Source organism: Echiichthys vipera, assembly GCF_963691815.1.
Source record: "Echiichthys vipera genome assembly, chromosome: 1".
In the NCBI taxonomy this organism is placed as follows: Eukaryota; Metazoa; Chordata; class Actinopteri; order Perciformes; family Trachinidae; genus Echiichthys; species Echiichthys vipera.
In genome coordinates this window covers 24605364-24617522 of record NC_139826.1, presented here as the reverse complement: position 1 = coordinate 24617522, position 12159 = coordinate 24605364, and the positions used below count along the sequence as shown (strand labels likewise).

At 38.8% G+C, this 12159-nt stretch overlaps 1 protein-coding gene across 1 annotated transcript; it reads right to left on the bottom strand.

The window, feature by feature from the left end:
* Nucleotides 1-3602: 3602 nt before the first annotated feature.
* Nucleotides 3603-6657, bottom strand: LOC310951856 (uncharacterized protein; the record flags this gene model as incomplete). The annotated part of the gene is made up of 3 exons (XM_083920298.1): nucleotides 3603-3781; nucleotides 4914-5070; nucleotides 6208-6657. 3 exons carry the CDS (start codon nucleotides 6655-6657, stop codon nucleotides 3603-3605), a joined length of 786 nt encoding a protein of 261 aa, XP_083776424.1.
* Between the last annotated feature and the right edge of the window lie 5502 nt (nucleotides 6658-12159).

Below are 12159 nucleotides of genomic sequence, written 5' to 3'. Positions count from 1 at the left end.
TCTTGAAGTTCATTATTGTTCGGTGAACTGTATTGTCAAACCTAGCGCCATTTAGGCTGCTTTTTAGTAGTGAGAGATTTGGGTTTTAAGTGCAGTGATCATCCTGAATGTTGTGGAGGGGGAAAAGAGCACAGCACACAGAGTCACATTGTTTGAGGGAGTGCAGCTGACCTTCACAGCAAATTACAGCATCACCGTTTGAATTAACGTGAGTTGGTGATCTTAAGTGCTACAATGTGAACGAAACAGTTTATCAAAGGAGTAATATGCGGAAAAATAGTCAGATGTTCTTCTTGTTTAGTTCAACTCGAGTGAATATCTTTTTCAACTTATTTTAGGCATTGCGGTTGGGTTGGTTTACCCAAAGCCAGTGGTGGAAGAACAATTTCTTTCACCACCTTTAGTTAAAGTAAAAGTAGTAGCATGTAAAGAGGCTGAAGGTCAGAGGCAGTGGCCGCGGGTTCGACTCCGACCTGCGGCCCTATGCTGCATGTCTCCCCTCTCTCTCGCTCGCCCAATTTCCTGTCTGTCCTATATAATAAAGGCTTGAAAAACTGCCAAAAGTAAATGTAACGGTACAACAATGTACAATTACTCTGCTATAAGTGAAAGACCTGCATTCAAAATCTTACTTAACTGACAGTGAAGTACTATAATCAAATATATCAAAAGTAAAACTATTTGTTCTACAGAAAAATGGCCCTTGTGACTGAGAAAATATCATAAATTGCATTATTAGTCTATTAACTACTGCATTTGCCAGCATGGGATCAATAAAGTATTTCTATTCTATAATACTGATGCATCAATTCATACTGTATATGTAAGTAGCCTTTTACTGCTGTAGCTGGTTGAGGTGTAGATAGTTTCTGAGAGGTTGTGAGATGATCACTGGCAGAGGAAATATGAGATAATTTATCTCTTGCGCCTCTAACTAATAACCAGCTGATAAGCTTTGAAGGGAAATTTCTCTTTGGTGGAACTGCTAACAACTTATCTAAAAAATGACAGGGACAAAAATATTCACTACTTTTTTTGTATGAGGCAAAAACGATGGGAACCGCTGGTTACATTTTGTGTTTTATCTATTGTATTGCATAAGCTCATGTGCTATGTCTTAAATCTGCTTACAGCTACAATATAGTGTGTTTTAAACCATTTATTCAATGGGGGGATATTGTATTAAGTACAATATTCACCTTTGAATTGCATTGGAGTAAAGGTTGCGTAGGATGGAAATACTTCAATACAGTAATAATACGTTTTATTTCACTTCTGCCCAAACTGCACTTTACATTGGCACACTTGGGACTGGTAATCAACATCCTCTTAAAAAAAAAAACATTTCCAATGAGCCAGTTCAAAAAAGAACAGAGATACAAAAAACACACAACACATTGAGCGTATAGTTCTGTATCTACACACTGAAATATTTTACTGCAGTGGAGCAGGAGGGAGGCTTACCTTGCTGCAGCTGTCTCGTTCTGTGTCGCCTGTTGGAGCCAGAGCACAGACACAGTGAAAACAGTTGATTTGCATGTAACAGGAAAGACAATGCAATGCAAATGTCATGAGACGGTTTAAAAAAACAGAAAAGTGAGAGTGTGTGTGGGATAAAAACAAATGGGGAAATGATAAAATTGAGTTTTTTGGTGCTATGAGTTGATGCTGGGGTAGTGATATTCATCTGATTGATATAACTACTGTAACTCTTGTTTCAGGAAGTACCTCACTTCACCCGTCCACCTCTATAACTAGGGGCAACAATAACCTGGCAACCATGTCGAGTACATGATGTGCTTGATCCACTGGTTGAAAGCTCTTTGCCCAAGTAAAGGCTATTGTGTCGTCTGGTTTAGGCACTCTCAGGAAAAGGTCAGCATTATTGTGATACCAAGCAAAGGGCCAAACACCAGTGACTTTATTTAGAGCACCATTAGAGCTGAGCGGCAAATGGCACTTAAATGGGATTTGAGTTAAAGGTCATTAAATGCACCATCAAATATGAGAGAATATAGATTAAAACAAACAACACTAAACTGCTTTATACTGCTTATTTTGACTTGAAGAATTTTGACTCTTGGAAAGCCCAAATCAGACACAAAAACTACTTGCAAAAACTACAATTTTACAGCAGTATTTTACTTTAATCATTGCGTAATAAAAACATACAGTAGATTCTTGGGGTGTTGTGGCAGCTGTGTTAACACGCGTTTGTTCTGATTTAAGCCCATTTTCACTTCAGATGCTTTTGTTTTTCTCTCCAGATCAGAGTCTTTTTCCCCCCTGGAAGCGTTCAACCTGACCATAAATCAATTTGCATTTCACCTACAGTAGATTCTGGTATTTACCGATTCTCCATCAAAGAGCACATTGTTTATAGTCACACCCCCACACACAGCATTAAATATCCACTGCTTTTCTAAACTATTTACATTCTGCCTCCAATGGATCTTTATTCATTACTCAACCTGACTGTATCTTCTTTTAAACAGCAACATAAAACCTACAACAAGTTGTATCATTTTGTTATGTTACAGTGATTTGCCTAAAGTGGATATACTATCTCATATTAATGTTTTAATAGTGTAAGGTAGATAAAGAGGCTATAAGCTGTAGGTGGAAAAGTTCAACATATTGACCCAGAGAAAGGTACACTGTACATTTGGCCGAGGAAAAAAACATTCCTGAAGTCTTAAGCTCCTTTGAAAAGTATCCTTGAATGTTGTTTATGACTGTGTGTAGTTTCATGCTTCCTTAGTGTTGGCATTTACTACTACATTTTTGTAGTCCTTTGTAATGTTTTGTCTTGTCTATAAAGTTATGATAATTGTTAAGCCATCGTTTGTTTGTTTTTTAACATTAACACGTTCAGGGACTGTGCAAGAAACATTTTGGTTAAAGATGAACTCATATGTGTTGTTCCTGATAAATAATAAAACAGTAAAGTACAGAATTTTGAAAAATGTTAACATAAAGCTTGCCTTTTGGGGTAAGCTCCAAATATGATGAATCCTTCCTCACATTAACATTTACTGGATTGAATCATACACCATCCAAAGTAACGTCAAAGTTGCAGTATATCATCTTTAATCACAGCAATGTCCAACATAAAATGTCATCCTGCTGCAGCTTTTTGCGATGTGTATGGTGCTTCATTTGATAAGCAAAGCCCACACCAGCATGGCAGCATGTAAACTTTAGACAGAAGGCCATAAAATAAACAAACAAGCAGACATGGAGACGACTACTGTCTGTTCATTTAAAATAGTATTTCCCCCTCTGAGGCCACCCACTGGTTCTCAGCAACCTCAACATACTCCAAACATCTATCTACATCACAAATTACCAATTACATTGAATACTGGACCCTCTGAACCATCAAGGGACTGTTTTTACTGGGGAAGGAGGATTTGAGAAAACGTGTCATGACCTTTCTTGAAGGGTTGGTTCTCTTTGTAGCTAAAAATAAAACATTTTTCATGATGTAGTTTATTTTTTAAGAAATGTTTTGATGGAATAGTTAATGCTACATATGAAGCTAAATCCGACTAGCTCGGCTTAGAATAAAGACTAGAAACAGGGAGAAACAGCTAGCCTGTCTACGTCTGAAGGTGAATATCTTTATCCTTTATAGTCTCTGTAACATCACCCATAGGCCTCTGAAGGGCCAAAATGAAGCTGATGATGGCAACTCCAGCAGCCGCCATCTTGGCAGCGCCTGACTCTGCCTGTTGCCAGCTAATCCAAAAATGGGCAAAGATTTGGAGCGTGGACTGAGCTGAGGTCATACGAACATGCCCTTAATCATGCATAACTATATACATTTTTTTTTTTACATTTGTCATAAACGGGGAAATTAGCGTATGAGATTTTTGTGTATAAACATGTTTATTTCTATTGTAAAGTTGGGCCTTTTTAACATCTATGGAACTGACTCACTTTTAGAACCAGCCTCAAGTGGCCATTAGAGGAACTACAGTTTTTTGGCACTTTGTGCTTTGGCTTCATTTTTCAGCTCCACCGATTGCATATCTTATTTTATTGATTTGTACATAAACCAAACAGTACAAACAAGTTGTGTTTTTACAGTTTTTTTGTACGTGTTTGTTATAAAACACAAAAAAGATAGAATGTGTTCATTGGGCTAGTGAGCTTTGGTGGTACTGGAAGGGTGTTTTTAAACATTGCCAGGCATGCTGTTTCCCTGGTTTCCAGTCTTTGTGCTAAGATAATTGTCTACTAACCGTAGCTTCATATTTACTGTAAAAACACGAGAGTGGCATTATTCTTCAAAACTAACTCATCAATTAAATGAATAAGAATTCCTCAAGATTGTTCATAAATGTCTCTTTTGTAAAGCGACTCATATAAGCGCTACTTTCTAATTCATTTGAAGAAAGTAGATTATTTTATTCACATTTAAATGGTTCTGCTTTTGTTAACTCCTGACTGTAATGCACCCTAAGCTTGCACTGTACTTTGGGAGCTACAGATTTCTTAGCGTCTTTATATAAACTTGCTCAAGGCATTACAGAACAATTCAGAAATGTTAAGTGGGCTGAGCCACATTTGAAACAATCACAGCCAAAAACAAAGTATTAAACTGTTGTCAATTAAAAATGGGATGTAGCTAAAAAGAAAAATACTGACCTTCACTGTGTTTACATAAAAAAATATTCTGACCTCTCCTCATTTCCCCCATGGCCCCTTTTGATAGATAACATACATTCCTTCAGAGGTCTTTCTCTCTTCCTCCTCACTGTAGCAGCTGTTGTGTGCAATGTAAATATCTGCTGTGTCTATTTTCAGACATCCTCAGGGGGTAACTATTAGAAAGGGAAGTAGCTTTAATTCACGTGTCTCACAGTGTACCCCATAACCACGATAATAATGTATTGCAGCAATCATACCATTCACGGGTAGCTGTGGAGGCTCACTGACTTCTGGGATTGCAGGAGATGGAGGAGGATTGTCTCCATCTTCAGGCTTCACATCGGACTCAGCAGTAAAGCCTGTGATGCCTGTGATGCCTGTTTCAGGATCAGCTGGCAGACTGGGACCTGGGAACTTCAGAAAAGTAGAGACAGAATGAAAAGTTTGATCACTGCCTTACATAAGAGACGTTGAGAGAGACAACAAATCCACTTTATGTGTTTAAATGTCGTAGAGCTACAATTTACGTTATGTAAACATAATATACTATATATAATATTACATTAATACTCCAGCAAGTACTTTAACTACAACTATAAATTTAAGGTTCTAAGTCGTATCTATTTTTGGTTGAAAGTCTGGTGACTGCATGTGAATGTGAAAAAATCTCCCAAAGCTATAAACTGCCAACCTCTATTTTTGTACACTCCCTTACAGCAGTCGACGTATGGGTCGAGACCCCCACAAGGGGTCATCAGTTGCCTCTGACTGGTCATGAGATAATCACCAGTACAGGAAATAAGAAAATCTTTATTCTGCTAAACAAAATGATGCTTATTTTTTTGGACATGTATCTATTCTATGCTGTTTTCTTTGAAACACTCTGTAGTTTTACCTCATCTGGTCTTTAAATATGACACATGAATGGGATACCCAGGCACAGGCTTATGAATGGGATGAACAGAAACGATGCTTTTAATATGTTGGACCAGTTGTATTTTTCTCTGTCTATGTCTTTTGAGGCTGAAATGTTCATTTAAGCACTGTACTTAACTACAATTTTGAGGTACTTTACTTGAATAATTCTATTATGTTACTTTATACTTGGCTATTTCATATAGACGATTTATTTATTGAATTACCAGAGAACATGCTATATTGTGATATATATCGTTATCAAGATATGAACAGGCCATATCGTCCAGCCCTATTGTAACCTCAACACAAACCCTTTAATACCAGCATGATTTATTCTGTTCATGAATTCTAAAAACACTTTGAGATGATATCTTGATTACACTATAAATTAGGTTCAGTTCCCCGATATTCATGTTTCAAAATACTGACTGGACACGTGACAATACATTTAATTTAAAATGATACGTTTTTATAATTAGCTTGTGCTTTTCTACGATGATTTTTTCTACATTATATTATGTGAAATCTTGTTAAATGAATCCAACTTTCACCAGTGTGACTTTTTGAAATCCAGATCCTTAAATAAACTACAGTTGACTTGGACTGTTATTCAAACATAGATTTTTAACAAACCTGAGTTGGATCGTTTTCTGCGATCCTAGCTGCCAGATCGTTCAGCTGCTCGTCAGTGTCGGCTGCTCGCCCCAGAGCCTCCTCCACCCTCTGAGTGATGCTCTCCATCCTCACTCTCACCTGGCTCACCCTCTGCTCGCTCTCTCTCACCAGCTCGGCGGTCTCCAGGGCGCTGTTGACCATCGCCTCCATCCTTCTGAGGGTCTCCAGGAGGCCGTCTGCAGTCACCCGAAGCTGGGTTTGCTCCTGCTCTGAGGCGGCTTCACCTGTAATCTCCGTGGCCACTGCTACATCCCTCGTATCATTCAAAACCGTCTCCACAGCTCTGTCTATATTCTCTCTCTCAGTGTTGGTTCCTTTGTCGATATAAAGACTGCTGTTCTTTTCCTCGGTGACACGCTCCTGTGCGGATTTTAGAGAGGCTTGCAGGAGGCAGATCTGCTCCCTCATATCAGTGATCGTTTGCTCAGTTTGCTGGAGCTTTACTTGTGTGTCTGAGATCTCCTGGCCTGATTGTGTGTCTTTTGTTCGTGCCTTAGCCCCCCCTATGCTGCGAGCTTTCCACCAGTTCACCACAGCCACCTTCTTGGCCTCCTGTGTCTGAGTCTGACTCCCAATCAGGCTTTGCTTTTGCTCCTTCTCCCAGGCTCTCCACCGCTCCTCCACCTTCTCCCCTTTCTCCTCCCACACACACTTGTGCAGCTCCAGCTCCTGCAGCCTGAAACCACCACCGCAGCTTTATAAACATCTCCTTTACACACTGTTATGTCTGTAGTTACCAAGGGGTACTAAAACTGCACTTATGCCTGATAGAGTCCGACACAGAGAAGATAATAATTCCTATGAGTTGCGTAACAGATATGCCCATAAATATACTGTAAAACCAGACACCCCTCTAACACTGGAGAAAGCTTCCTAGAACAGAGAGAATAACATCAACCAAATCCAGCCTGTTACCATAACAGGAGAAAGGGAGGTAAAAAACTCACATACACATTGACAAGCTGCTGCTTGATGCTTGCCTGTTGCTGCTGTCGGTGAGGAAAAGGCCTCTCCTGTGTTTCTACAGGAGCAGAGTCCTGCGTGTGAGAGAAAAGACTTATAAACATTCATTTTGTGGCATGTAATAATTAGCATCCTCTGCTGACGCGCTCCTCACCTTTTCAGGATATTTATTGTGTAGAAGATGAGCTATTTCTGCAGACTTGAGCCTATGGATGATGCTCTGAATATCATCGCTGTGTGTGTGCAGAGACGGGAGGCTTATGTCATCCAGAGCTCTGTGATGCTGCTGCAGACACAAAACAAAAACAGTGCAGTGACGGACAGAATATCAACACCGTGAAAAGGTGACCTGCAGACCAGCGAGCTCTTCCTACCTGCTGCATATCCTGCATCTCACTCTGCAGAGAGCGGTGGTTTGGAGGATCTCGACTGTAGAGGCTCTGAGGACTGATACAGTGTCGGTCATACCTGCCAGAAACAGAATAAAAACACTCACTCTATTTATCTTAGATGAAAAGTTACGTTTTAATTAAATATATATTTATTGTGTAATTCACACGGACTAGGCCCATTTCTATTTCTATGGCTGAATTCCATTTAGCTGCTTCAGTTTCAGGGTCCTGGCACATGCCGGCTCACTGTCACGGTTCACTGGGACATTTGAATTAACTTTATGAATAACAGATGTGCTTTTCTTATCAAGTCAACATGTCTGCTGTGAAAGGCCTATCGTGTTGAAATATTCTCTCAATTATGTTCTTTTTTTCTTTACAATAACACATTGTTTTACTTTTCTACAAAACGATGTAAAGAGACATATACCATGTGTTAATGCACAATTCTGTTACTACTGCTCAACTTTATGATTCTTAGTCAAAAAAGGAAACTGGGCTTGAATAGGTGATTTAGTGTTGTTACATAAAAGTGTAAGTAAAAAATGTTAGATGTAGAGATAGTTAGAAGTACCTCAAAAGAACTTGGTGTGAATGGTCTTTTAACCTCCCCAGCTCTGACTGCAGACTCTGCAGCACCAGAAGAGAGTTTATGTGGTAAATAACAGCCAAAACGTACAATCAATACCCAGTTAATATAATATAAGCACATTCAAGATATGATCTATAATAAAATCCACTTCTCTCGTTCTTGTTATACTTTAGTCATTACTTTGAAATGCTTAATATAAGTGTTTGCATCATGACGTAAAGTACCTACACTACTCTACTCCTTATAATGAGATGTCAAATAAGATTCACTTAATTCCATCTTGTCCAAATGTCTCTGGTGTTGTCTCTGGCTTTGTGACCAAAACATACCTCAATCATGCTGTGATTCTCCACATGGGAGTTCTTCATCTTATCCATAAGAATTTCTTTCTACATGGAAACATTTGAAAGTAAAGTTTAGAGACAAAATAAAAGTGTGGTCTTACAATTTATCTTGCTGTTGAGAATACCCAGATAGACCAACCTTTGCAATTTCTCTGTCTCTCAGCGTCAACATGACTAGAGTTTCCTCCAGTTCTGCCTGTGAACATATAGATGTTTAAGTCTCAGTTCAAACACGTCACACAGAGACAAACACAGGAGTGTTTTACTGATCTGTTCCTACCCTCAACTCAGCGTTGACCTTCCTCAGTTTGTTGATGCCATCTTCAGAACACGTCCTTTCAAAGCTGAGTTTTTCATTCTGTGCAGACATGAGGATAAAGAACCTCAACTTTAGTTTTCTAAATCCATCATCAGCCGGAGTACAGACAATGAGAATGCATCTCAGGAGGAAATCAACAATCTTGCAGTAGCGTGGTGCAGAGTTTGCCTCGACCTTCATAAGCTGGAGAAATGCAACTGGGGTGGTTCTAAGTTTGAACAAAAAAGGCCTCAACCCAAAATGTGCATACCTAAAAACACTTGGAAACTTTTAATAATGTCCTGTATATAGAAAGAGTAGGAAGAACAAGATCATAAAAAAATACTTCATAAGAAATATATCATAAAACAATCATACTAATACAAATCCATCATAAGAGAACCTTTTCAAAACCAAATATATTGAATAAAAAATATAGGAACTCACTAATTGAGTAAAATATAAAAAATAGAAAATCCAAAACGCACTTTTCTGACATTGCCACCATTTTGGCTGGACTTAATCACCTCTATGATTTAAAACAAATAAAGATGAACTGTGATGTTGCTGTTCACTGACATGTTTTACAACAGGACTGCATGTTACACATTACTGTAAATGGAGCTGCAATGTTAAGTGATACACTATCATATAAATAACATTTTTGTTTGAGTAGCATAAGGGATTACAGTTTGCATTTGTTGTGTACCCCCTGTGTTATAGAATGACAATAAATGAACCTAGAAAGGGCACACATTTGGACTTACATTTAAGATCTACATTACCTTGTCTTCAAGCCTCCTAATGTGAACTTTCAGGCATTCAACCTCGTTGCTCTGAAGATGATAAAAGATTTACATGTAAATAGTTAGTATATGAAAAATTTATCAAACTTAGAAGAGATAGCTTCACCAGGAGGCCGTTGAAGTGTGTGATGTACCAGTTTGGTGCAGCTGGTCTGAGTGCGGCTGGCTCTGTCCTGGGCCTCTTTAAAAGACCGACGGGTTTCCTCCAGTTCTTCTGTCAAGGATCTGGCTCTCACTGCAGTCCGCTGGGCACTGCACACACCAAGAAACTTCCAAGCTTATTGTTTGATTTGTTTTATTCACCTGTACTCACATCCAAAAAAGAGAGAGAACAGAGATTTTATTCTGGTTTCACCCAAATTCAAACAGAAAAGTCAGGGTTGAGCCACATTGCCTGAATGCTGTTGGGCAGTTTTCTAAAATGTGACCCTAAATTGTTTTATTTCCTGTGTTTATGACTTAAGAATAGAGGGGAAAAAAAGTTTTGCCAGATCATCCTTTTCAAGAAAAAGTAAATTTGAGTAACTACGGAAGATTATTCTGGCAAAACCTTTTTTCACCTGTTCTTTAGTCATAAACACAGGAGAGAATACAATTTATATTAGACTAAATAAATCATAATCAAGGACTTCCATATCATCAATATCGTAATATCTATTTATTAGTTTACTCATGTTACTAATATCTTTCATAAACGATCTTTATTTATATTGGCTAGCTTTGAACAAGCCTTTTGACTTTCTTAATTCGAGCTTCTAACTCTGAGACCATTCTTCCTAGCTGCAGCTCCTAGCAGCTAAAAGATTAGTGTGAGGAGACAAGACAGAGACATGTGTGATCCGGGTCAGGTTGCATTGAAATGTCTTGCTTTTAAGTATGATGTTAATCTTTGTTCTCCCTGCTCCCTTTCGATCATTTAATGTGTATTATTGTGTTACATTAATATACACTAACATGTTTCTGGGAAATAGATAAATTAAATGGAAAGATTATGTGCTTTTGTACTGTTACTGCAACTAAATGAAGAAGAATGTAGTTAATCCTTCACCTGGCCAACTTCGCTCGCAGCTCAGTGACCTCCAGAGTGAGCTGCAGGTTTACGTCTTCACTCTGAGCCACCGTCCTCAGCAGGCTGCTGTTCTGCTCGCTCAGCTTGCGGTGAGCGTGCTTCAGTTCGGCCACTGTGCCTAACAGGTCATTTCCATCACTGACGCCAAACAGACAGTTGGTGGTGAAGTATGACAACACATTGATCATGGGAGGTGAACACATGCAGTCATGAAAGGAGTGAAATAACTAACCAGGGACACTGGTGACTTTCTGAGGAGGCAGCTTTGCTTTGAGAAGCCGAGAAATCCAGTCCTGCAAATGAATCAGGTTAAGTAGTAGTCAACTGATCTGATTAAGATGTTTCTCAGAAGTCTGAACAAAACAGTGACAGCCTACCGTTTACAGGCAGTTTAGAAGAGTCAGGCCAAGACACGTGAATGCCGTCCATATCAGAACTGAAACACATGAAGAAGCAGTGAATTAGTCCCCACAGCTCGGCGAAAATGCTGATTAATAAAATATGTATTCAACAGCACGCTCATTAGAAACATGTTGATTTAAATTTATACTGTATATACGTTTATACTGTAGTATAGTATACCAAAATAGGCTTTACCATGTGGTTATTTCATAGACTACTTATTTTCTGAATTACCAGAAGACATGCTGTATCATGATATGCACTACAATAGCACAAGTACTTAAAAATTGTACTTTAAGTTCACTGCTTGAGTAAATGTACTGCTGGGCAATAAGCTAAGTCATTAATAAACATTTAACCCCTTCATTTAATTGGCTTCAGAAATGTGCTGTGGAGCACGAGCAGCCACAGGGGAGAAGTTTGGGAATAACTTCTGACACTGAAGTTTCAGAACATAAAGTTAAGTTTAGTTTGGAGATGGCCGTTGTTTACTCTTATCTCTGATACATTTGGGAACATTCACATCTATGTAAATATCTGTCAACCTTTTGACATTTTTATTTGTGCATCTTTAAGCATTATCTTGTGTTTTATGGTCTAAATATTTGTTTTGTTGCATTTTCTCTTTGCTTTAATTGTTTGCTCTGTTGTTGAGAAAAGTGACATGGTGGATATCAAATATGGACTTGATGGTTAAAAATCCATAATGCACATTGATATCCATCTGAGAATATGTGGATTAACAGCCGGAAAGTCATCTTTACAAACAACCATGCTTTTTATTTATTCTCCAGATTGATTCTCACTCAAATGTGACACAGAAGATGCTTTGTTGTGAATGTGATGCTTGGTGTAAGTGCTTCTTCTTATGAAGCCTACACACTTCATCTGTATCCCTCCTGGGAAGTTTTGTCTCACCTCTCCTGGCTGCACTGTGCGATCCACTCCCTCATGGTGGAGTGGAAAGTCTCTCTGCTCACGTGAGGGTCCTGACAGTCAGGGTCGAGCAACCGTCGCAGGGCAGCCAGTCTGTCCTGCTCCGAA